Source organism: Scyliorhinus canicula, chromosome 13, assembly GCF_902713615.1.
Source record: "Scyliorhinus canicula chromosome 13, sScyCan1.1, whole genome shotgun sequence".
Classification (NCBI taxonomy): domain Eukaryota; kingdom Metazoa; phylum Chordata; class Chondrichthyes; order Carcharhiniformes; family Scyliorhinidae; genus Scyliorhinus; species Scyliorhinus canicula.
The window spans coordinates 38855920-38883269 of record NC_052158.1 but is presented as its reverse complement, the minus strand read 5'-3'; the positions used below and the strand labels follow the sequence as shown (position 1 = coordinate 38883269).

The 27350-nt window shown below is 49.6% G+C and overlaps 1 protein-coding gene across 1 annotated transcript in view; it reads left to right on the top strand.

Annotated features, from left to right (window-relative positions):
- Positions 1-1276: 1276 nt before the first annotated feature.
- LOC119975563 (zinc-binding protein A33-like) overlaps positions 1277-27350 on the top strand; it is a 60699-nt gene continuing 34625 nt past the window's right edge. Inside the window, exons 1-3 of the mRNA XM_038815350.1 lie at positions 1277-1324; positions 2262-2357; positions 2438-2671. Of these exons, the coding sequence (XP_038671278.1) occupies positions 1277-1324; positions 2262-2357; positions 2438-2671 (378 nt within the window). The remainder of the gene's footprint in view (positions 1325-2261; positions 2358-2437; positions 2672-27350) is intronic.

The window sequence follows — 27350 nt, the reverse complement described above, 5'->3', positions numbered from 1 at the left end:
GCTTTACAGAATGTGGCTCCCATATTACTGTAGTGTGATGTAGCTTTATGTACTTTTCCTTTATAACTTCCTGTGTTTCCACTATTACTGTAGTGCAATGTAACTTTATGTAAGTTTCCTTTATTAGAGACTTTGTTTCCACTATTACTGTAGTGTAATGTAGCTTTCTGTAAGTTTCCTTTATTACAGACAGTGTTTCCACTATTACTGTAATGTAATGTAGCTTAATGTAAGTTTCCTTTATTGGAGACCTTGTTTCCATTATTACTGTAATGTAATGTAGCTTTCTGTGTTTCCTTTATTAGAGACAGTGTTTCCACTTTTACTGTAGTGGAATGTAGCTTTATCTAATTTTCCTTTATTTCAGATTGTAAGATTCCAAAATTCCCTGGATGTGGGATAGATTCCAGTGGATTGGACAAATGCTAATTATTATTATACGGGAGGGAAGCAGAAAGTAGGAAACTATAAGCCAGTTATTGTAACATTTTTCTTTGAGACATTATTAAAATCCATTATTAAGGAAGTAAGAACAGGACATTTAGAAAGTCAAAATGCAACCCATCAGAGTCAGCATGGATTGTGAGTAATTGGCTAGAGTTCATTGAAGACATGCAGTTAAGTAATTTGGACATTCTGAATTCTCCCTCTATGTACCCAAACAGGCGCCGGAAAGTGGCGACTCACAGTAACTTCATTGCAGTGTTAATGTAAGTCTACTTATGGCAATAAAGATTATTTTTTTTTTTAAACGTGTAACAAGTAAGTAGATATTGGCATCATGCTGATGTGGTATATCTGCACTTCTGGAAGGCACTTGATAAAGCCCGGTCACATAGATTGGGTAACTTGTGAGTTTGGAAAATAGACTGTCCGCTGACAGAAGGCTGAGTGTCAGAATAAATGAGCCTTTTTCTGGTTGGCAGGATGTAGCGAGTGGACTGCCACAGTGTTCAGTCCTCAGGCCCCAACTATTTACAGTATATTAATGACTTGGATGGAGGGAAAGAAGGTACTGTAGCCAAAGTTGCAGATGACACGTAAATAGGTGGGATTGTAAGTTGCAATGAGGAAATAACAAGGTTACAAATGGATAGATAGGTTAGGTGATTGGGCCAAAATATGGCATTGGGAGTTTAACGTGGATACGTGTGAGGATATCCAATTTGATTGCACAAATGGAAAGGCTGCTTATTATCTAAATAGAGAGAAATGTCAGAGTGCTTCAGTGCAGAGGGATCTGGGTGCTCTTGTGCATGAATCACAGAAAACTGGCATGCAGGTACAGCAGGTGATAAAGAAGGCTCAACCACCCAATTATGTGGTAATTATGAGCCTCATTCCACCTCCACTGGGTACTGGAAGACAGATGAGTGTGGCCAGTCCACCTTTTCACCAAAGTTGGTGAAATGGAGAAAGGATTTGTGCCTTCAGGGAACCTCCGAAGATCACACCTGACCTTTGTGCCTTCTGAGAGCTGTTAACTTATTGGGTAGAATTTTATGTTGAGCTTTATTGCTACCTGGATGAAAAGTCAGTTGTCCCACAGAGAAAACGGGCATTGGGCAGCCTTAATAAGCTGAAGGTCAGACTTCCCCCTCCCAGCCTGGTTTCCAAAAGTCGTGCCCACACTCGCATCACCTCCAGCCCCACAGTGCCCAATCCCTCCCCATCTTTGATCTCCGGGGGTCTCCTCACAGTCCCAGCAGCGCCCACTACTCATCTGGTTCCCATCTGATTGGCCAGCAGTACTCTTGGGCAGAACCTTCACTGATGGGCAGAAGCCTGATCCTCAGCTTATTAAAGCCGTCTGCAGCGTTATATCTGTGTGAAACAGCCTTTTCTTAAGTCAATTGCAACCCAACCAATTTTCTCCCCCGGGTGAGCAATACACACCATCCCCACCCCAAACCCCAGAGAACTTCAACCCCACACATCACCACCTGCAGCTCAACTGTCACAATTTTAGTCTGTGCCTATTTACCGGGGGTCCAGTAAATCCCCAGTTATATCCAAGATCAGCATACAATCAAACACAATTACTATACAATTAACAATGTCTAAACTATCAGATCCATGCTACACGCCATAGACCTGTTGTTGGTTTGAAGCTGTCCCTGGTCTGATTCAATACTTTTCACTCTGTCTTTTATAAAGTGCTCGTGTCCACATGTTAACATTCCCCGAACACCTCTCCTCACAGTGTGCGATATAACAGCAGATATTACAATGGATCATCTGAGATCTGATTCCATTTTTAGGAACAGCTGAAATTGTCCTTGGATTCCATGAAGAATGAAAGGAAAAATAAAAGTGAATTAAAACAGCAGCAGAAGATGACGATTTCAGAACTCGAGGTGAGGATTACTTCAGTTCCCTTTAAACACTGAAACCCTTTAACAACCCGCTGTTTAAATGATCTCTCTCACTGTCACAGGAACTCACTGGATTCCTGGAGCAAGACATCTCCATTCAATTTGCTAAAATCCATCAATACCTTCATTATAAAGAAAAACATTTAATCGAAGAGCTGAGGACACAAAAGGAGGAAGATCTGCGACCAATGGAGGAGAAACTGAGAAGAATTGAAGAGGAACTTACATCACTTGAGGAGAAGATATTAAACCTTTGTGCCGACATTGACCAGCAAGGCAGTGTCTCCTTTCTCAAGGTGACCCTTTATAACCCATTTCGCAAACTGTTGGTGTGATTGTAAATAGCAGTTTATATATAATGGGCCTTAAACCCCATCACAACAATGCACAGTGTGTAGTATAACTGAGGACTAACAGGTATCAGACAGGATTGAGATCAGGATTGTTGAGGAGACTGTCCCACACTGTCACCACCTCATGTTGGCTGCAGTATTACTGAGGACTAACAGGTATCAGTCAGGATCGAGATTGAGTGTCAGAGTGATTTCCCACAATGTCAACACTTCACACTGACTGCAGTGTAATTTGGACCAGATTGAAAGGATACAGAAAAGGAGAGGGGGAGATGAGGCGGGTGCCCTGAAACCAGGGGTGGAGATAAAGACCTGTGAGGAACATTGAGACAACAGTCAGAAATCATTGAAACTAGGTAGGTGGAGGGGAGGGCTGGGTGGAAACCAGGTCCCATGGAGACAAACCTGAGAACAGAAGGTCATCAGAAGTTAGTTTCAGACACAGAGGTGGAAATTCCACTCAGGAATCAATTGTGAATCAGTTTTCCATTCTATTCAATTTTTCTTTCACATCAGCGGACAAACTCACTGACAGATGCACCCGAAGAGGGGAGTGGCATGGCCGGAATATGCCGGGAGATCCCTCTTCTGGGATGTACCCGGCCTGCCATGTCTCACAAGATCTAACAGGATCTCGCAAGGCATCTCGATCTGTTTCCTGCCCATCGTGGGCGGGATCTGTATCTGGCAAGTCTGCATATTAGAGTGAAACAATAGTCTCAACTAAAATGCACAACAGCACAGCACCTATACTTCCTCCCTCGGAGCTAAGGAAATTTCCATATCAACATTGGCTCTCGCCAACTTTTACAGATGCACCATAGAAAGCATCCTGTCTGGCTGCATCACAGCCTGGCATGGCAACTGCTCGGCCCAAGACCGCAAGAAACTTCAGAGAGTTGTGAACACTGCCCAGTCCATCACACGAACCCGCCTCCCATCCATCGACCCTGTTTACACCACTTGCTACCTTGGGAAAGCAGACAGCATAATCAAAGACCCCTCCCACCCGTGTTATTCACTCTTCCAACTTCTTTCATCAGGCAGGAGTTGCAAAAGTTTGAGAACACGCACCAACGGGTTCAAAACAAGCTTTTTCCCTGCTGTTAACAGATCCTGAACCCCTTATGGACAGAACTGATCTCTCTGCGCTAATTCTCTACTGAGTAGTACAGCACTCCTGTATGCTTTACCCAATGTCTGTGTTTATGTATATACATTGTATTTATCGTATGTCATACGTTTTTTCCATGTATGCAGAACAATACTTTTCACTGTACCTCGGTGCATGGGACAATAAATCAAATCCAAATCCAATATGCAACTCACCTGATTACCGAGGCCCTGGGATCAATCCCCTTCGACTCGGAGATCTCAGGTGAGCACCGTTCAGTGCTAGTCCCCACAAATGGGATCAAAAGGCTACTGGGCAGGGTGGCACCCTGTAATTTCTGGTGCCATCCAGGCACTTGGCACTGCCAGCCTGGCACCTTCATGCTGCCAGCCTGGCACCATGGCAATATCACCTGGAAGTGCCAGCCTGGCACCACCAAGGTGCCCAGGTGCTTCTGCTAGCCTGCAAGAGCACTGCCAGGCTAGTGCCAAGGTGCCAGGCTAGCATTTTTACCATGGGGGGGGATCAGGCCCAGGTGTGCCCTACCCATGTGAGGTGATGTGTGGGAGGGCCCGAGGACTCCCTTATATGTGAGTTGGGATTTTGAGGGGTCACCGGGGGGGGCATGTCGGGGGTTTAAGAGATTGGGATGGCATTTAAAAATGGAGCTCTGGTGAGGGAGGGTGAGCAGCCAGAAGTCGTGGTGCACATTGGTACCAACGATGTAGGTAGGAAAAAGGGTGTGGAGGTAATAAACAAGTTTAGGGAGTTAGGCTGGAAGTTAAGGGCCAGGACAGACAGAGTTGTCATCTCTGGTTTGTTGCCGGTGCCACGTGATAGCGAGGCTAGGAATAGGGAGAGAGTGCAGTTGAACACGTGGCTGCAGGAATGGTGTAGGAGGGAGGGCTTCAGGTATTTGGATAATTGGAGCGCATTCTGGGGAAGGTGGGACCTGTACAAGCAGGACGGGTTGCATCTGAACCAGAGGGGCACCAATATCCTGGGGGGGAGGTTTTCTAGTACTCTTCGGGAGGGTTTAAACTAATTTGGCAGGGGAATGGGAACCGGATCTGTAGTCCAGCAACTAAGGTAGACGATAGTCAGGACGCCAAAGCACGTAGTGATGCAGTGGGGAAGGTAACAATGACAAAGGAGAGTACTTGCAGGCAAGGAGATGGGTTGAAGTGTGTATACTTTAATGCAAGAAGCATCAGGAATAAGGTGGGTGAACTTAATGCATGGATCGGTACTTGGGACTACGATGTGGTGGCCATCACGGAAACCTGGATAGAAGAGGGGCAGAAATGGTTGTTGGAGGTCCCTGGTTATAGATGTTTCAACAAGATTAGGGAGGATGGTAAAAGAGGTGGGGGGGTGGCATTGTTAATTAGAGATAGTATAACAGCTGCAGAAAGGCAGTTCGAGGGGGATCTGCCTACTGAGGTAATATGGGTTGAAGTTAGAAATAGGAAAGGAGCAGTCACCTTGTTGGGAGTGTTCTATAGGCCCCCCAATAGCAGCAGAGATGTGGAGGAACAGATTGGGAAACAGATTCTGGAAAGGTGCAGAAGTCACAGGGTAGTAGTCATGGGCGACTTCAACTTCCCAAACATTGAGTGGAAACTCTTTAGATCAAATAGTTTGGATGGGGTAGTGTTTGTGCAGTGTGTCCAGGAAGCTTTTCTAACACAGTATGTAGATTGTCCGACCAGAGGGGAGGCCATATTGGATTTAGTACTTGGTAATGAACCAGGGCAGGTGATAGATTTGTTAGTGGGGGAGCATTTTGGAGGTAGTGACCACAATTCTCTGACTTTCACTTTAGTAATGGAGAGGGATAGGTGCGAGCAACAGGGCAAGGTTTATAATTGGGGGAAGGGTAAATACAATGCTGTCAGACAAGAATTGAAGTGCAGAAGTTGGGAACATAGGCTGTCAGGGAAGGACACAAGTGAAATGTGGAACTTGTTCAAGGATCAGGTACTGCGTGTCTTTGATATGTATGTCCCTGTCAGGCAGGGAAGAGATGGTCGAGTGAGGGAACCATGGTTGACAAGAGAGGTTGAATGTCTTGTTAAGAGGAAGAAGGAGACTTATGTAAGGCTGAAGAAACAAGGTTCAGACAGTGCGCTGGAGGGATACAAGATAGCCAGGAGGGAACTGAAGAAAGGGATTAGGAGAGCTAAGAGAGGGCATGAAAAATCTTTGGCGGGTAGGATCAAGGAAAACCCCAAGGCCTTTTACACATACGTGAGAAATATGAGAATGACTAGAGTGAGAGTAGGTCCGATTAAGGACAGTAGCGGGAGATTGTGTATTGAGTCTGAAGAGATAGGAGAGGCCTTGAACAAGTATTTTTCTTCAGTATTTACAAATGAGAGGGGCCATATTGTTGGAGAGGACAGCGTGAAGCAGACTGATAAGCTTGAGGAGATACTTGTCAGGAAGGAAGATGTGTTGCGCGTTTTGAAAAACTTGAGGATAGACAAGTCCCCCGGGCCTGACGGGATATATCCAAGGATTCTCTGGGAAGCAAGAAATGAAATTGCAGAGCCGTTGGCAATGATCTTTTCGTCCTCGCTGTCAACAGGGGTGGTACCAGAGGATTGGAGAGTGGCGAATGTCGTGCCCCTATTCAAAAAAGGGAATAGGGATAACCCTGGGAATTACAGGCCAGTTAGTCTTACTTCGGTGGTAGGCAAAGTAATGGAAAGGGTACTGAGGGATAGGATTTCTGAGCATCTGGAAAGGCATTGCTTGATTAGGGATAGTCAGCACGGATTTGTGAGGGGTAGGTCTTGCCTTACAAGTCTTATTGAATTCTTTGAGGAGGTGACCAAGCATGTGGATGAAGGTAAAGCAGTGGATGTAGTGTACATGGATTTTAGTAAGGCATTTGATAAGGTTCCCCATGGTAGGCTTATGCAGAAAGTAAGGAGGCATGGGATAGTGGGAAATTTGGCCAGTTGGATAACAAACTGGCTAACCGATAGAAGACAGAGAGTTGTGGTGGATGGCAAATATTCAGCCTGGAGCCCAGTTATCAGTGGCGTACCGCAGGGATCAGTTCTGGGTCCTCTGCTGTTTGTGATTTTCATTAACGACTTGGATGAGGGAGTTGAAGGGTGGGTCAGTAAATTTGCAGATGATACGAAGATTGGTGGAGTTGTGGATAGTGAGGAGGGCTGTTGTCGGCTTCAAAGAGACATAGATAGAATGCAGAGCTGGGCTGAGAAGTGGCAGATGGAGTTTAACCCTGACAAGTGTGAGGTTGTCCATTTTGGAAGGACAAATCTGAATGCGGAATACAGGGTAAATGGTAGGGTTCTTGGCAATGTGGAGGAGCAGAGAGATCTTGGGGTCTATGTTCATTGTTCTTTGAAAGTTGCCACTCAAGTGGATAGAGCTGTGAAGAAGGCCTATGGTGTGCTAGCGTTCATTAGCAGAGGGATTGAATTTAAGAGCCGTGAGGTGATGATGCAGCTGTACAAAACCTTGGTCAGGCCACATTTGGAGTACTGTGTGCAGTTCTGGTCACCTCATTTTAGGAAGGATGTGGAAGCTTTGGAAAAGGTGCAAAGGAGATTTACCAGGATGTTGCCTGGAATGGAGAGTAGGTCATACGAGGAAAGATTGAGGGTGTTAGGCCTTTTCTCATTAGAACGGAGAAGGATGAGGGGCGACTTGATAGAGGTTTATAAGATGATCAGGGGAATAGATAGAGTAGACAGTCAGAGACTTTTTCCCCGGGTGGAACACACCATTACAAGGGGACATAAATTTAAGATAAATGGTGGAAGATATAGAGGGGATGTCAGAGGTAGGTTCTTTACCCAGAGAGTAGTGGGGGCATGGAATGCACTGCCTGTGGTAGTAGTTGAGTCGGAAAATTTATGGACCTTCAAGCGGCTATTGGATAGGTACTTGGATTAGGGTAGAATAAGGGAGTGTAGGTTAACTTCTTAAGGGCAGCACGGTAGCATTGTGGATAGCACAATTGCTTCACAGCTCCAGGGTCCCAAGTTCGATTTCGACTTGGGTCACTGTCTGTGTGGAGTCTGCACATCCTCCCCGTGACTGCGTGGGTTTCCTCCGGGTACTCCGGTTTCCTCCCACAGTCCAAAGATGTGCAGGTTGGGTGGATTGGCCATGACAAATTGTCCAAAATTCTATGATTAACCTAGGACAAAAGTTCGGCGCAACATCGTGGGCCGAAGGGCCTGTTCTGTGCTGTATTTCTCTATCTCTATCTATATGCACCCGACATAAGGATTCTGCTGACATTTGGTTAGATTGTGCCCACTGTGTGTGGTTTTAGTCTCCTTATCAAAGAAAGGAGATACTTGCCATTGAGGGAATGCAGCAAACATTCACCAGACTAATTCCTGGATAGCAGGATTGTTGTATGAGAAAGAATTTAGTCGACTGAGCCTGTATATGTTGTAACTTAGAAGCATACAAGGAGATCTAATTAAAAGGTATAATACTCTGACAGGGCCAGACAGACCGGATGCAGGAATGTTGTTCTCTAGCTGGAGGGGGATCAAAGGGTCACAGTTTCAGGATACGGGGGTCAGGCATTTAGAAGAGAAATTGTGGGGAATAGTTCATTAACCGGAATTTGGAGAAACACATCAGCAGGATAGGAATAGAAGGTTATGCTGATGGGGTGAAAGCAGAGATAGCAGGAGATTTGAAACATGAGGTTAAACCATTTGGACTGTGAGCAGTAATATTGATGTTCAGTGCCCTGCTGTTCATCCAGAAAGCAGTGACATGGGGTGCATTTCCCCACCTCCCACGACAGGTGGGAGAATCGCTGGGGCGCCGGGCGAGTCCCGCCGCACCGCCCTGGCACCCGCACACGATTCTCCCACCCCCCCCCCCCAAACCGGCACGCCAGGATTTACGGCTGGCCGCTGAGAGAATCGCCGCTCGCCGTTTCTAACGGGCGAGCGGCGATTCTCCGGCCCGTCTGGGGCGAGCGGACTGCCCAATACGACGGGTTCCCGCTGGCGCCGTCCACACCTGGTCACTGCCTGTCAACAGCGTAGGAACGCTGGGGGGGGGGGGGGGGCGGGGGGGGGGGGGGGTGGGGGGATCCAGCACCGGGAGGGGCTCAAAAGGGGTCTGGCTCGTGATCGGTGCCCACCGAGCTGCGGGCCGGCCTCTCTGAAGGAGGAATTCCTTTCCCCCGCCGCCCCGCAAGGTCAATCCGACATTTCTTGCGGGGCGCCCGCGGGGAGGACAGCAAACGCGCATGCACGGGTGACATCATTTACGTGGCGCCGGCCGCGTAACTAACGCGGCGCTAAACTAGAGACCACAAATAAAATGAACAATCAGTGTCACTTTCAAAGTCTTCAACAGCAGAGGAAACCCTATTGACTGTATGTGGCAGGGTTAGGGTGGCTGTGATCACTGATGTGGTATCAAATCACAGGAATCCAGCAAGATCCCTTCACATTTGACTAAAATTATTAAATGCACATTTTTAAATAGTAAAATTCAAACAACACATTGTTTATTAAAATGTTTCTGATTCTCTGTTCTGCAGGAACTGAAAAGATTGAAGGCAAGGTGAGTGTCTAATGCAAACTCTGACACAGTTTGACACTATCACAGTCTGTATTCAAAATGAGTGATTAAATCAATCCCATTTAAACAGGTACCTGGATAAAGGGGGCCATGGGGAAGGTGCAGAGAGAGGTAAAGATGTGGAAATAGAGATGGTTCCCAGAGGGAAATACACAAGATTCCGAGGTCCATTACTCTACACCGTGTGGAAGGGAATGAAACAGATCATCACTCCCGGTAAGAAACCCCACAGCATTGTGTCCTCTTCCTTTATAGTTTCCTGTTCCCTCACCCCCTCTCCAGAAGCTGCTGGCTGTTACTGGGTACAGATCACTGGAACCTCACTCAAAGGACCATTCTTTATGTCCAACTTCAGATTGAATAATTCAAGGATGAGTGATAAGAACACCATATTTAACATCCCGTCACTCGGATATTCCAGCGGGACACACTGGACAGTGATCAGACTGCGAACCCTGGCTAACTGTGTTCCTGTGTCCCAGGGCTCACTGGACAGTGATCAGACTGAGAGCCCTGGCTAATTGTGTTCCTGTGTCCCAGAGCTCACTGGACAGTGATCAGACTGAGAGCCCTGGCTAATTGTGTTCCTGTGTCCCAGAGCTCACTGGACAGTGATCAGACTGAGAGCCCTGGCTAATTGTGTTCCTGTGTCCCAGGGCTCAGTGGACAGTGATCAGACTGAGAGCCCTGGCTAATTGTGTTCCTCTCTGTCCCAGGGCTCAGTGGACAGTGATCAGACTGAGAGCCCTGGCTAATTGTGTTCCTCTGTCCCAGGGCTTACTGGACAGTGATCAGACTGAGAGCCCTGGCTAATTGTGTTCCTGTGTCCCAGGGCTCAGTGGACAGTGATCAGACTGAGAGCCCTGGCTAATTGTGTTCCTGTGTCCCAGGGCTCAGTGGACAGTGATCAGACTGAGAGCACTGGCTAATTGTGTTCCTCTCTGTCCCAGGGCTCAGTGGACAGTGGTCAGACTGAGAGTCCGGGCTAATTGTGTTCCTCTGTCCCAGGGCTTACTGGACAGTGATCAGACTGAGAGCCCTGGCTAATTCTGTTCCCTCTGTCCCAGGATTCACTGGACAGTGATCAGACTGAGAGCACTGGCTAATTGTTCCTGTGTCCCAGGGCTCACTGGACAGTGATCAGACTGAGAGCACTGGCTAATTGTGTTCCTGTGTCCCAGAGCTCACTGGACAGTGATCAGACTGAGAGCCCTGGCTAATTGTGTTCCTGTGTCCCAGGGCTCACTGGACAGTGATCAGACTGAGAGCCCTGGCTAATTGTGTTCCTCGCTATCCCAGGGCTCACTCGACAGTGATCAGACTGCGAACCCTGGCTAATTGTTCCTGTGTCCCAGGGCTCACTGGACAGTGATCAGACTGAGAGCCCTGGCTAATTGTGTTCCTGTGTCCCAGGGCTCAGTGGACAGTGATCAGACTGAGAGCCCTGGCTAATTGTGTTCCTCTCTGTCCCAGGGCTCAGTGGACAGTGATCAGACTGAGAGCCCTGGCTAATTGTGTTCCTCTGTCCCAGGGCTTACTGGACAGTGATCAGACTGAGAGCCCTGGCTAATTGTGTTCTCTCTGTCCCAGGACTCACTGGACAGTGGTCAGACTGAGAGCCCTGGCTAATTGTGTTCCTGTGTCCCAGGGCTCACTGGACAGTGATCAGACTGAGAGCCCTGGCTAATTGTGTTCCTGTGTCCCAGAGCTCACTGGACAGTGATCAGACTGAGAGCCCCGGCTAATTGTGTTCCTGTGCCCCAGGGCTCACTGGACAGTGATCAGACTGAGAGCCCTGGCTAATTGTGTTCCCTCTGTCCCAGGACTCACTGGACAGTGGTCAGACTGAGAGTCCGGGCTAATTGTGTTCCTCTGTCCCAGGGCTTACTGGACAGTGATCAGACTGAGAGTCCGGGCTAATTGTGTTCCCTCTGTCCCAGGACTCACTGGACAGTGATCAGACTGGGAGCCCTGGCTAATTGTGTTCCTGTGTCCCAGGGCTCACTGGACAGTGATCAGACTGAGAGCCCTGGCTAATTGTGTTTCCTCTGTCCCAGAGCACACTGGACAGTGATCAGACTGAGAGCCCTGGCTAATTGTGTTCCTGTGTCCCAGGGCTCACTGGACAGTGATCAGACTGAGAGCCCTGGCTAATTGTGTTCCTGTGACCCAGAGCTCACTGGACAGTGATCAGACTGAGAGCCCTGGCTAATTGTGTTCCTCTCTGTCCCAGGGCTCACTGGACATTGATCAGACTGAGAGCCCTGGCTAATTGTGTTCCTGTGTCCCAGGGCTCACTGGACAGTGATCAGACTGAGAGCCCTGGCTAATTGTGTTCCTCTCTGTCCCAGGGCTCAGTGGACAGTGGTCAGACTGAGAGTCCGGGCTAATTGTGTTCCTCTGTCCCAGAGCACACTGGACAGTGATCAGACTGAGAGCCCTGGCTAATTGTGTTCCTGTGTCCCAGAGCTCACTGGACAGTGATCAGACTGAGAGCCCCGGCTAATTGTGTTCCTGTGTCCCAGGGCTCACTGGACAGTGATCAGACTGAGAGCCCTGGCTAATTGTGTTCCCTCTGTCCCAGGACTCACTGGACAGTGGTCAGACTGCGAACCCTGGCTCATTGTTCCTGTGTCCCAGGGCTCACTGGACAGTGATCAGACTGAGAACCCTGGCTAATTGTGTTCCTGTGTCCCAGGGCTCAGTGGACAGTAATCAGACTGAGAGCCCTGGATAATTGTGTTCCTCTCTGTCCCAGGGCTCACTCGACAGTGATCAGACTGAGAGCCCTGGCTAATTGTGTTCCTGTGTCCCAGGGCTCAGTGGACAGTAATCAGACTGAGAGCCCTGGCTAATTGTGTTCCTGTGTCCCAGGGCTCAGTGGACAGTGGTCAGACTGAGAGTCCGGGCTAATTGTGTTCCTGTGTCCCAGGGCTCACTGGACAGTGATCAGACTGAGAGTCCGGGCTAATTGTGTTCCCTCTGTCCCTGGACTCACTGGACAGTGATCAGACTGGGAGCCCTGGCTAATTGTGTTCCTGTGTCCCAGGGCTCACTGGACAGTGATCAGACTGAGAGCCCTGGCTAATTGTGTTTCCTCTGTCCCAGAGCACACTGGACAGTGATCAGACTGAGAGCCCTGGCTAATTGTGTTCCTGTGTCCCAGGGCTCACTGGACAGTGATCAGACTGAGAGCCCTGGCTAATTGTGTTCCTGTGTCCCAGAGCTCACTGGACAGTGATCAGACTGAGAGCCCTGGCTAATTGTGTTCCTCTCTGTCCCAGGGCTCACTGGACATTGATCAGACTGAGAGCCCTGGCTAATTGTGTTCCTCTCTGTCCCAGGGCTCAGTGGACAGTGATCAGACTGAGAGCCCTGGCTAATTGTGTTCCTCTCTGTCCCAGGGCTCAGTGGACAGTGGTCAGACTGAGAGTCCGGGCTAATTGTGTTCCTCTGTCCCAGAGCACACTGGACAGTGATCAGACTGAGAGCTCTGGCTAATTGTGTTCCTCTCTGTCCCAGGGCTCACTGGACAGTGATCAGACTGCGAACCCTGGCTAATTGTGTTCCTGTGTCCCAGGGCTCACTGGACATTGATCAGACTGAGAGCCCTGGCTAATTGTGTTCCTGTGTCCCTGGGCTCACTGGACAGTGATCAGACTGAGAACCCTGGCTAATTGTGTTCCTCTCTGTCCCGGGGCTCAGTGGACAGTGATCAGACTGAGAGCCCTGGCTAATTGTGTTCCCTCTGTCCCAGGACTCACTGGACAGTGATCAGACTGACAGCCCTGGCTAATTGTGTTCCTGTGTCCCAGGGCTCACTGGACAGTGATCAGACTGAGAGTCCGGGCTAATTGTGTTCCTCTGTCCCAGGGCTTACTGGACAGTGATCAGACTGAGAGCCCTGGCTAATTCTGTTCCTGTGTCCCAGGGCTCACTGGACAGCGATCAGACTGAGAGCCCTGGCTAATTGTGTTCCCTCTGTCCCAGGGCTCACTGGACAGTGATCAGACTGAGAGCCCTGGCTAATTGTGTTCCTCTCTGTCCCGGGGCTCAGTGGACAGTGATCAGACTGAGAGCCCTGGCTAATTGTGTTCCTGTGTTCCAGGATTCACTGGACAGTGATCAGACTGAGAGCCCTGACTAATTGTTCCTGTGTCCCAGGGCTCACTGGACAGTGATCAGACTGAGAGCCCTGGCTAATTGTGTTCCTCTCTGTCCCAGGGCTCACTGGACAGTGATCAGACTGAGAGCCCTGGCTAATTGTGTTCCTGTGTCCCAGGGCTCACTGGACAGTGATCAGACTGAGAGCCCTGGCTAATTGTGTTCCTGTGTCCCAGGGCTCACTGGACAATGATCAGACTGAGAGCCCTGGCTAATTGTGTTCCTGTGTCCCAGGGCTCACTGGACAGTAATCAGACTGAGAGCCCTGGCTAATTGTGTTCCTCTCTGTCCCAGGGCTCACTGGACAGTGATCAGACTGAGAGCCCTGGCTAATTGTGTTCCTGTGTCCCAGGACTCACTGGACAGTGATCAGACTGAGAGTCCTGGCTAATTGTGTTTCTCTCTGTCCCAGGGCTCACTGGACAGTGATCAGACTGAGAGCCCTGGCTAATTGTGTTCCTGTGTCCCAAGGCTCACTGGACAGTGATCAGACTGAGAGCCCTGGCTTATTGTGTTCCTCTCAGTCCCAGGACTCACTGGACCGTGATCAGACTGAGAGCACTGGCTAATTGTGTTCCTCTCTGTCCCAGGGCTCACTGGACAGTGATCAGACTGAGAGCCCTGGCTAATTGTGTTCCTGTGTCCCAGGGCTCACTGGACAGTGATCAGACTGCGAACCCTGGCTAATTGTGTTCCTGTGTCCCAAGGCTCACTGGACAGTGATCAGACTGAGAGCCCTGCCTGATTGTGTTCCTCTCTGTCCCAGGACTCACTGCACAGTGATCAGACTGAGAGCACTGGCTAATTGTGTTCCTCTCCAGGGCTCACTGGACAGTGATCAGACTGAGAGCCCTGGCTAATTGTGTTCCTGTGTCCCAAGTCTCACTGCACAGTGATCAGACTGAGAGCCCTGGCTAATTGTGTTCCTCTCTGTCCCAGGGCTCACTGGACAGTGATCAGACTGAGAGCCCTGGCTAATTGTGTTCCTCTCTGTCCCAGGGCTCACTGGGCAGTGATCAGACTGTGAGCCCTGGATAATTGTGTTCCTGTGTCCCAGGATTCACTGGGCAGTGATCAGACTGAGGGCCCTGGCTAATTGTGTTCCTGTGTCCCAGGGCTCACTGGACAGTGATCAGACTGAGAGCCCTGGCTAATTGTGTTCCTCTCTGTCCCAGGGCTCACTGGACAGTGATCAGACTGAGAGCCCTGGCTAATTGTGTTCCTCTCTGTCCCAGGGCTCACTGGACAGTGATCAGACTGAGAGCCCTGGCTGATTGTGTTCCTGTGTCCCAGGACTCACTGGACAGTGATCAGACTGAGAGCCCTGGCTAATTGTGTTCCTGTGTCCCAGGGCTCACTGGACAGTGATCAGACAGAGCCCTGGCTAATTGTGTTCCTGTGTCCCAGAGCTCACTGGACAGTGATCAGACTGAGAGCCCTGGCCAGTTGTGTTCCTCTCTGTCCCAGGGCTCAGTGGACAGTGATCAGACTGAGAGTCCGGGCTAATTCTGTTCCTGTGTCCCAGGGCTCACTGGACAGTGATCAGACTGAGAGCCCTGGCTAATTGTGTTCCCTCTGTCCCATGGCTCACCAAACGAATCAACTGCGAACCCTGGCTAATTGTGTTTCTCTCTGTCCCAGGGCTCACTGGACAGTGATCAGACTGAGAGCCCTGGCAAATTGTGTTCCTCTCTGTCCCAGGGCTCACTGGACAGTGATCAGACTGAGAGCCCTGGCTAATTGTGTTCCCTCTGTCCCAGGACTCACTGGACAGTGATCAGGCTGAGAGTCCTGGCTAATTGTGTTCCTCTCTGTCCCAGAGCTCACTGGACAGTGATCAGACTAAGAGCCCTGGCAAATTGTGTTCCTCTCTGTCCCAGGGCTCACTGGACAGTGATCAGACTGCGAGCCCTGGCTAATTGTGTTCCCTCTGTCCCAGGACTCACTGGACAGTGATCAGACTGAGAGCCCTGGCTAATTGTGTTCCTGTGTCCCAGGGCTCATTGGACAGTGATCAGACTGAGAGCCCTGGCTAATTGTGTTCCCTCTGTCCCAGGGCTCACTGGACAGTGATCAGACTGAGAGCCCTGGCTAATTGTGTTCCTTACTGTCCCAGGGCTCACTGGACAGTGACCAGACTGAGCCCTGGCTAATTGTGTTCCTGTGTCCCAAGGCTCACTGGACAGTGATCAGACTGAGAGCCCTGGCTGATTGTGTTCCTGTGTCCCAGGACTCACTGGACCGTGATAAGACTGAGAGCCCTGGCTAATTGTGTTCCTCTCTGTCCCAGGACTCACTGCACAGTGATCAGACTGAGAGCATTGGCTAATTGTGTTCCTCTCTGTCCCAGGGCTCACTGGACAGTGATCAGACTGAGAGCCCTGGCTAATTGTGTTCCTGTGTCCCAGAACTTGCTGTACAGTGATCAGACTGAGAACCCTGGCTATTTGTGTTCCTCTCTGTCCCAGGGCTCACTGGACAGTGATCAGAATGAGAGCCCTGGCTAATTGTGTTCCTGTGTCCCAGGACTCACTGGGCAGTGATCAGGCTGAGAGTCCTGGCTATTTTTGTTCCTCCCTGTCCCAGGACTCACTGCACAGTGATCAGACTGAGAGCAATGGCTAATTGTGTTCCTCTCTGTCCCAGGGCTCACTGGACAGTGATCAGACTGAGAGCCCTGGCTAATTGTGTTCCTGTGTCCCAAGTCTCACTGCACAGTGATCAGACTGAGAGCCCTGGCTAATTGTGTTCCTGTGTCCCAGGGCTCACTGGACAGTGATCAGACTGAGAGCACTGGCTAATTGTGTTCCTCTCTGTCCCAGGACTCACTGCACAGTGATCAGACTGAGAGCACTGGCTAATTGTGTTCCTCTCTGTCCCAGGACTCACTGGACCGTGATCAGACTGAGAGCACTGGCTAATTGTGTTCCTCTCTGTCCCAGGACTCACTGCACAGTGATCAGACTGAGAGCCCTGGGTCATTGTGTTCCTGTGTCCCAGGGCTCACTGGACAGTGATCAGACTGAGAGCCCTGGCTAATTGTGTTCCTCTGTCCCAGAACTTGCTGGACAGTGATCAGACTGAGAACCCTGGCTATTTGTGTTCCTCTCTGTCCCAGGGCTCACTGGACAGTGATCAGAATGAGATCCCTGGCTAATTGTGTTCCTGTGTCCCAGGACTCACTGGACAGTGATCAGACAGAGCCCTGGCTATTTTTGTTCCTCTCTGTCCCAGGACTCACTGGGCAGTGATCAGACTGAGAGCCCTGGCTAATTGTGTTCCTCTCTGAGACAGGACTCACTGGACAGTGATTAGACTGCGAACCCTGACTAATTGTGTTCCTCACTGTCCCAGGGCTCACTGGACAGTGATCAGATTGAGAGCCCTGGCTAATTGTGTTCCTCTGTCCCAGAACTTGCTGGACAGTGATCAGACTGAGAGCCCTGGCTATTTGTGTTACTCTCTGTCCCAGGGCTCACTGGACAGTGATCAGACTGAGAGCCCTGGGTAATTGTGTTCCTGTGTCCCAAGGCTCACTGGACAGTGATCAGACTGAGAGCCCTGGCTGATTGTGTTCCTCTGTCCCAGAACTTGCTGGACAGTGATCAGACTGAGAGCCCTGGCTAATTTTGTTCCTCTCTCTCCCAGGACTCACTGGACAGTGATCAGACTGAGAGCCCTGGCTGATTGTGTTCCTCTGTCCCAGAACTTGCTGGACAGTGATCAGACTGAGAGCCCTGGCTAATTTTGTTCCTCCCTGTCCCAGGGCTCACTGGACAGTGATCAGACTGAGAGCCCTGGCTAATTTTGTTCCTCCCTGTCCCAGGGCTCACTGGACAGTGATCAGACTGAGAGCCCTGGCTAATTGTGTTCCTCTCTGAAACATGAAACTTAACAATGATCATCTAATGAAGATCAGGAGGAGGCCATTTAGCCCCCACTCTGAGATTGTTTCACTGTTCAGTATCTGACCTGCGATCTAACTCCAAACTGTACTTCTCCCTATCCCATTCCTGTGCACCTTTGATTAAACAATCTGTTTTTTCCAATTTAGAAATAAGCTTTTATTGATTGCTGTGTGCAAAAGTGTGTCCAAGATTCTGATGCTAAATATATGGGATGGAATATAATCTGGTTCTGGGAACGTGTCACATATTCATCCCGTTATTTACTTATTACTCTTATTTTCATTATGCTGAAATGGTTTTGAATAGTTCCTGTCCCTGATTCAAGAAGCTTTTTCCTTGGATTATCTGGTTTGCTGCTCTCTTCCTCTGTTCTAAATACTCTACTAAATTATTATTCTGTTTGTCTCCATGTTCATGATTTTCATTGACAAAGAGACACTCATTGCTGCTGACTCCTTCCTCCTATGTGGAAGTTTTATTTTATTATGTTATGGGTTCTGCTTGTTGCTGGCAAAGCCAGCATTTAGTGCTCATCTCTATTGCCCTTGACCTGATTGGCTTGTCCGGCTAATTCAGAGGGCCGGTAAGAAGATACCCCTACAGTTAGAGTCACATGTTACCCACAGCTGGTAAGGACGGCAGATTTCCTTCCGTGAAGGGCATTAGTGAACGAGATGTGTTTTTATGACAATCGGCAATGGTTGTTTAATAAAGACATCAGGAGTCCAACGAGTTGAATCAGATATTTATTTAACAAACATGTATTTATATGGGTACCAGTTGAACCTCACCGGGACATCTCTCTCTCCCTCTCTCTCTCTGGTGGCTGGTTCCAGACTGGCCGACCTTTTGTACAAGTAGTAGCTCTCAGTGGGGGAGCAAGTAACATGGAGAAAACAATCATCCCCATTACTGTGTGTCCCGTGTAGCTTACTTCCTTCCCCCCAAATTCCGAGGACCTCTTGGAGGATGATGAGGATGGGAAGACGATGACACAGTGAAAAGCACCGACTTAGTTAACGGAGAAGAGGAAGAAGCCAAGACGGCCCCTGCAGCAACTGGACAACAAAGAAGTTTGGGTTCAGGTCTGTCCCCGTTGAGTGGAAGAACCAGATTGGACGGAGTACATCTTGCTGGAGAGCGACATTTACATCGGGATCACCTGGTCAGAGAACCATCCGGAGCCACGGCCTCGGAGTCAGAGACCGCAGAGGGTCTGCATTTCCATATCGGAATAATGAAAATCGCTTTATTGTCACGAGTAGGCTTCAATGAAGTTACTGTGAAAAGCCCCTAGTCGCCACATTCCGGCGCCTGTCCAGGGAGGCTTGTACGGGAATCGAACCGTGCTGCTGGCCTGCTTGGTCTGCTTTAGAAGCCAGCGATTTAGCCCAGTGAGCTAAACCAGCCCCTGGAAAGCTCAAGACACGGGCAGGAATTGAACTCGCGATCTTTGGATTAAGTAACCAACGCCTTCCTAATTTGCCATCGCACCATCCACATGCTGATGTTGAGACAATGGCCCAGGGCTGCCCCGTCTGTCAGGAGCACCAGACGCTGCCGGCAGCGGTGCCCCTACACACTTGGGAATGGCCCAGACATCACGTCTATGCTGACTACGTCGTTCCTCTCAGTCTCACTGTTTCTCATCCTGGTATAGCACGCTCCAAGAGGTTAGAGGTACACAAAATGGTGTCCACCACATTCCTCACAGGACATCTGGTATGTCAGCATCACAATGAGAAGAGGACCAGGTTAAAGTCCAACAGGTTTATTTGGAATCATACGCTGCAGGAAAGGATGTCCCGAGGCATCGTACATTGCTGAGAACATTCACACCTCTTTATCCCTCTCTTCAGTTGCACCGTCTGGACTTATAAAGACTTAATTACCTGCAAAGACTCACATTCAAAGTATCATCTTGCATCATTGGCTTTGTCTAAATATACTGTGTTTGCGTAACCTACCTCTTCACTCACCTGCTGAAGGAGCCCCGCCCCAATAGCTCATAATTCCAAATAAGCCAGTTGGACTTTAACCTGCTGTTGTAAGCCTGTGCTCTTAAACAAGGCACCATTACCAGTGAAGAGCATCGCCGGAATTCCATGAGTTGCTCTGTGATAGTGAGGAATGTGGTGGACACCATTTTGTGTACCTCTAACCTCTTGGAGCGTGCTATACCAGGATGAGAAACAGTGAGACTGAGAGGAACGACGTAGTCAGCATAGACGTGAGCCCAGGGGTGTCCGGGCCATTCCCAAGTGTGTAGGGGCACCGCTGCCGGCAGCATCTGGTGCTCCTGACAGACGGGGCAGCCCTGGGCCATTGTCTCAACATCAGCATCCAGCCCCGGCCACCAAACCCAACATCTGACCAACATCTTCATCTTGGAGATGCCAGGGTGTCCTGCATGAAGTTCCTTTAGAACCAAAGCCTGTCCTTTTTCAGGGACCACGACCCTTGTGCCCCAGAGAAGGATACCGTCTTCAATATTCCAACATAATAGAGGAAAAAGCTTTAAACCCCCCTGGAAGCTGTCACCATTGCCCGCTGTATGACACCAGATGGCTCACCTTTGCCAGTACATGGTCGGTCTGCGTCCAATGGCGGGTACAGGAAGCAGTCTTCGGGAAGGAGTTCATTAAATTAAGGACCGCTACAACTTAATCCACCAGTGGCAGATCTACCGACACGAATGGCAGGGGTAGTTCACTGAACCCATTTGCGCTCCTGGATGGCCCTGATAGGCGACCAGAAGCCAGACCCACCACTAGATCCAGGTGGACGGAATTTGCAGGACCGCCTTGTGCTCAAGGAATGGCCAAGGAGGGGATTATTTTCCGTGATCCCCAAAAAATGGAAGCCATAGACGTTTTGATGAAAACGTTGAACTCTATCACAAAGGCCGACCCCTCCTTCTCAATGTGAGCGTAATTACACTCTGCAGCCATCAACATCCTGGATGCGAAAGCGACCGTCAGCCATTTGGTGGGACAGCACGGCACTTATGTCGTCTGGTGAAATGTCACAGGTCACACATAGTGGTTTTGTTGGGTCGAAGTGGATCAACACCCTTGAAGATAAGGCCCATTTCACCGCCTTGAAGGCAATCGCTCTGTCTGCACCCCAGACCCAGGGACGATTTCTCTGCAGTGGAGAATGAAGTTTTCTTCAACTAGGATAATTGCCAAATTTGAGATAAAATACCCGTAATAACTAACCAGCCCCAAAACAGAATGGAGCCGCCAGGCACATGCAGGGCAGCACAATTTTGATGTCCTGACCTTTTTCGGTGACTGGGTGTAAGCCATCCCGGTTAACCTGGTTCCCCAAATCCACTGCGTCCTTAGCGTTGAAGATGCATTTTGCCCTGCGTAGTCGAACTCCGTACTCGGAAACGTGCTGTAGTACCGTCTCGAAATTCCATAGGTGTTCGCTGTAATTAAAACATTGTGAAAATACACAGCAACTTGAGGTAAACCTCCTCAAATTCCCTCTCTGTCACATTGCACAAGCCGAGGCCACGGCAAACGGAAGTGGGTGTACTTGTATAACCCTTTGTGTATATTAATAGTCACATATTTCCGTGAGACCTTGTCCAATTTGAGCTGCAAATAGACATTGCTCATATCCAATTTGGTAAATGAAAAACTATTAGCCAAGGTAGCATAGATATCTTCAATGCGGGGTAGCGGATAACAGTCCAACTGGGAAGCCGTGAACAGTTTGATCTAGTTTCATTGACAGGACTACGGGGGCTGCCCAGTCAGTGAAGTGCACTGGCCTGATTATAGTGAGGCTTTCCAACGGTTGGAGTTCAGTTTTGACCTTATCAACAATAGCCTAAGGGACCGGACAGGCTCGGACATATCAGTGCTGGACCTGCAGGTCCACTTGAATTGCACCCACAGCCCATTTTATAATGCCAAGCCCCAGTCTGACAACCTCAGGAAATTTATTCAGCCCCTCACTTAATCCTCCTGTCCCTATGTGAAGGACATGTATCCAGTCAATCCTCAAGTGGTGTAGCCAATCTCATTGCAACAAGCTAGACCTTCTCCCTGAACAACAATGAATGGAAGGCGCAGAGACTGAGGACTGGAGACCACCGACATGAGCGTGGACTCCACTACAGTCAGACATTCCCCTGTGCAGGTGGCGAGGTGAGCAGCCATTTCCGCCAACGTCAAAGTACGCAAGGCTTGCCTGATCTGGTCGAAGATCTACTGTGTCACAACCGAGACCACAGCACGTGTATCTAATTCCATTTGCAGCACATGCCCGTTTTCTGTGGTGTCATAGGCTCTGAAAAAGTACCGCATTTAATCCGTGGACGGATTTCAGGTTTCCATATCAGGGTCAAAAGCATCCAACATCCAAACAGAGGCATCTCGACCTATTCAACATTGTACCTTAATCCAAGCAGAAAATAAATTTATGCAGAGAGGTGGCTCAGCTGACTGAGTTGCATGTCGACAGTTCCATCTTACCCTTGTCGCCAGTTTATTAAAGGAGCCGGGAGTCCAACGAGTTCAATGAGTAGTTAGGGGCAGCACGGTAGCATTGTGGATAGCACAATCGCTTCACAGCTCCAGGGTCCCAGGTTCGATTCCGGTTTGGATCACTGTCTGTGCGGAGTCTGCACATCCTCCCCGTGTGTGCGTGGGTTTCCTCCGGGTGCTCCGGTTTCCTCCCACAGTCCAAAGATGTGCAGGTTAGCTGGATTGGTCATGATAAATTGCCCTTAGTGTCCACAATTGCCCTTAGTGTTGGGTGGGGTTACTGGGTTATGGGGATAGGGTGGAGGTGTTAACCTTGGGTAGGGTGCTCTTTCCAAGAGCCAGTGCAGACTCAATGGGCCGAATAGCCTCCTTCTGTACTGTAAATTCTATATATATTTATTTTAACAAAGTGTTTACATGAGGATCAGTTAAACCTCATCGGGTCCTCTCTCTCACTGTCGGTCGGTTCCACACTGGCCGACCTTTCATACAAACAGGGGAGCAACCCCCCTCTCTGTGGAGGTGTTCATACTCATCGAGTAACACAGGGAGACCAATCATCCCCACTCCGTGTGTCCCGTGCAGGTTATTACAGGTTCCAAAGTCACCAGTACCTGAGAGTATCGTTACAATCCAGGATTATTGACTGAACTCAGGTTCCACCGGGAGCCATGGTGTGTTATGAACTCCTGTCCCCAGAGCTTCAGCCTGGGCGTTACTGGTCCAGTGATATTATCAGTATGCCACTATCTCCTCAAGCCACCATCTCCTCAAATTAAATGTATTAAATTTAATGTCCCTTACAATACATTCTCCCTTTTTATAGCTCTTACCATCTGCTTTGTCAACTTTGCTGTTTTTTGACTCTCTTGTTCACCAGGATCGAGTTTCTTTTACATTTTTGTGTCCTTTTTGCTTTAGTTTTCTGTTGAATTTTACCTCTTCAGATGTCTGTGGTTCTCTATTTTCACAGGTAGAGCACTTGTCCCTCAGGGGTATAAACTGCTGCTCCGTCACCTTCAATTTATGTTTTGAACCCTGTATTGATCACCTGTAGCTTTACATTTTCACAGATTTGTTCACTTGATAACCACAACCTGGGGATTTATATACATCTCTCACTACATCTTAAATCCTATTCTGGTTCTTCATTGTACCCATAATCTACACTGCCTGCTTACCTCTTGTTAAATCCTCCCTTATCAATTAATAGGCTTCATCCTTAAACAAGTCCACTTTATTTAATTTTTTTTGAAAGTTTTTGTTGATTTTTATATTTTATAATGCATCGTTCCAACATTACTGGCAAAGTCAAGTTTGTACATTTACATAATTCCTGTTCGGGGAGGGGCTTTGGGCCACCGAACAGAGTGAGATGGGTGGACATATATATGTGTTCTGACCTGGCTGTCTGCCTGTTTCGTTTCCTTCCCCCCTCTCCACTGTGGCGTAGGCCTTATCTGGTCGTTCTGCCCTTTTTGGGCACTTTGTGTTGGCCTTGGCGTGTGCCGCCCAAATTGCTCTTGACTTTGCTCCCTCCTCCCTCTAGTTTCCGAGCCCTTCCTCTGTGGAGGAGTCTTGGAACAAGTTTCATAGAATTTACAGTACAGAAGGAGGCCATTCGGCCCATCGAGTCTGCACCGGCTCCTGGAAAGAGCACCCCACCCAAGGATAACACCTCCACCATATCCCCATAACCCAGCAACCCCACCCAACACTAAGGGCAATTTTGGACACTAAGGGCAATTTATCATGGCCAATCCACCTAACCTGCACATCTTTGGACTGTGGGAGGAAACCGGAGCACCCGGAGGAAACCCACGCACACACGGGGAGGATGTGCAGACTCCACACAGACAGTGACCCAAGCCGGAATCGAACCTGGGACCCTGGAGCTGTGAATCAATTGTGCTATCCACAATGCTACCGTGCTGTTGGTGAATGGCCTCCAACCTCTTCCATCCCATGGATGGTAAATTTTATTTTCTTCAGCTGGAGGCATCCCGACAAGTCGGCCAGCCAGTCTGCAGCTTTGGGTGGTGCTGCCGATCGCCAGCCTAGCAGGATTCCCCGACGTGCGATAAGGGAAGCAAAGACAAGGGCGTCGACCCCCTCCCCATGAAAAGATCTGGCAGGTCTGAACCCTGAAAACCGTCACATTTGGGCATGACTCCACCCTCGCCCCCACAACCTTGGACATTGCCTCAAAGAAGGTCATGCCGAACCCGACAAGTCTGGGACAGACCCAGAACATGTGGGTGCGACCATTCATATTTCTCCTCCACCTCCGGAATAATCCTGTTAATTCGGGTTCTGGTTAGGTGCGCTCTGTTCACCACCTTTAGTTGCATTAGGCTTAGCCCCCTGTATATGGAGGTGGAGTTCACCCTGTGCAATTCTTCAATCCAGAGCCCACCCCTACCTCTATCCCTAGTTCTTCCTCCCACTTTTCTCTCATCTTGTCCTGGGGGGGAGCATGCCTCCTCCACCAGTCGTCCATATTGGTCACCGTAGTTTCCTTTCCCTAGGTCGCCCGGGTCCAACAGTTCCTCCACCAGTGAGTGTTTCGGTGTCCATGGATACGTCATCATTTCCCTACAGAAGAAGGTTTTAAGTTTTTAAGTTGTATATGTTTTAGTCTATTTCTTTTGGCTGTTGATACCTTTCCATAAGTTCTTCCAGCGTTGCTAGAATTGTGTACAATTCGCTAACTGATAACGCCCCTCCCCTCCACCTCCATCTTGTCTTCATTTTTTAATGGTGGCGTCCATTGCTGCTGCCGTGAACCTGCGGTTGTTACAGATTGGGGCCATGGTGGACATCTCGGTCAGGCCGAAGTGTTGCCTCCTCAATTAGCACCATGTATGGTGTGGCTACCACCACTGGGCTTTAAAAAAAAAAAATTTAGAGTAGCCAATTATTTTTCTATTCCAATTAAGGGGCAATTTAGCGTGGCCAATCCAGCTACCTGCACATCTTTGGGTTGTGGGGGTGAAACCCTCGCAGAGACACCGGGAGAATGTGCAAACTCCACACGAACAGTGACCCACGGCCGGGACTCGAACCCGGGTCCTCAGCATCGCAGTCCCAATGCTAACCACTGCGCCACATGCCGCCCCACCACTGGGCTTTTGAGTGTTTGGTTGGCGGTTTGGGAGTGCAGCCATGGCTAGGGCTCGGAGGGATGTCCCTGTGGGGGACTCCCCTCCACCTTTAACCACTCGGCTCCCAGGCACCTTCACCCATCCCCTCACTTTCCGCTGTGGGGGGTTCTCACCCCCCCCCCCCCCCCCCCCCCCCGCCCCCCATCACCCCAAAAATGGCAAGATCAGTTTTTACTTCCTCCACCAGAATCTTCAGGTTCCATTTGAGGGTCTGTGTCCAGTGGTGGGCTATTTGGATCCCCAGGGAGTGGAATTTGTTCTGGGCTTGTTTGAACTGCATTCCCTCCAGCTCTGCCCCTCTCCCTTCACTGGGTTCACTGAGAAAATTTCACTCTTGCTCAGGTTGAGTTTGTAGCCCGAGAAGTCTCCAAACTCTTTCAGGAGTTTCATGATTCCTTCCATGCTGACTTGGGGGTCCAAGACATAGAGGAGCAGGTCATCCGCATAGAGTGAGATGCTGTGTTCTCTGTCCCCTCTCTGCCCCCTCCAGCTTTTTGCTGCTCTGAGGGCGATCGGCAGTGGTTCAATTGCCAGGCCGAACAGAAGCGGGAACAGCGGGCATCCCTGCCTTGCGCCTCTTTGCAGCTGGGAGTATTCAGAACTGGTGGTGTTAGTCCGCACGCACGCGTGGGAGCATTTTACAATGGTTTCACCCAGGACATGAACCCTGTTCCAAGCCCGAACCACTTCAGTTCCTCTATGAGGTATCTCCACGCGACTCTGTCGAAGGCCTTTTCTGTGTCCAGGGAGATGATCACCTCTGGTTGTCTTTCCCCAGATGGGGTCATTGTCACATTCAGCAGGCGCCTGATGTTCAGTGTTGGCTGCCTACCCTTAATAAAGCCCGCCTGGCCTTCTGCGACCACCTCTGGTACGCAATTCTCCAGCCATGTGGCCAGGACTTTGGCAGGATTTTCGTACCTATATTCAGTAGTGAGATGGGTCTGTAGAAACAGCATTCAATCGGGTCTTTGTCTTTCTTGGATATCAGTGAGATTGAGGCTTGAGCTAGTGTTGGTGGCAGAGTGCCCCTTACTAGTGAGTGTAGAGCCAGTGCTGTCACAAATTGTTTGTAGAGGTCTACCGGGAATCCATTTGGTCCTGGCGCCTTCCCCATCTGCATAGAGTTAATGCTCTCCATGACTCCCCCCCCCCCCCCCCCCCCCCCCTCTTCCCCCCCCCCCCCCCCCAGTTGAGAGTTGCTTCCAGCCCCCTTTTCCTTTCCTCCCCAAAACTGGTATGTCCAGTCCATCGAGGATCTGTTTCATCCTCGAATTCCCTTCGGGGGGTTCGGAGCTGTATACCCCCCGGTAGAAGGCCTTGAATGTTTTGTTGACCATTTCTGGTTGGGCTACCACACTGCCATTATTGCCCCTGATCTGCGCTATTTCCCTCGTGGCTGCCTGCTTTCTCAGCTGGTGGCTGGCTATGTCTTCGTGTTCGTTGAAGATTCCCATGTCTGGCAGAGTTGGTGCTCTACTTTCCTGGTAGATAGCAGCTCAAAGTCCATTCGTAGCCTCTCCGCAGGGGTTCTGCGCTCGGGGCTTCGGAGTATCACTGGCCTACCCCCAGTATGGAGTCGACTAGCAGTTGTCCAGCCGCCCTCTCCTTCCTGTCTCTGCGTGCTTTGTAAGCGCTAATCTCCCCCCTGATCACAGCCTTTAGCACCTCCCATTCTGGTTCTTGGTAATGTATCTGTCTATGACCTGTGATGTTGTTTCTCAAAAGGCCTATCAGCCAGGAGGTCCATGTCCAGTCTCCATGGGGGGAGCTGGGCACAGCCCGTCTCCAACCTCACATCCAAATAGTGGTCGGAGATTACGATTGCGGAGAGTTCTGCGCTTACTACCCCTGGAAACACTGATTTAACCACTATAATACTATCCAATCTGGGTATATACTTTCAGTGCCTAGGAGAAGAAGGAGAACACCATCACCCAGGGTGTGTGAACCTCCACTGGTCCACTGTCCCCATTTGTTTCATGAAAGTTCCTTCGCAGTGTTTGTTGTTTTCTCTGATTTGGGGTTCGTACTATCCGTGGGTCCTGTACGCAGTTAAAGAGTCAACCCCATGATGAGTTGGTGTGCCGATGTCGAGGATTTCCACCATGGTCTTCTTTATGAACTCTGCATCATCCCAGTTGGGAGCATACATGTTGACTGGGGCACAGC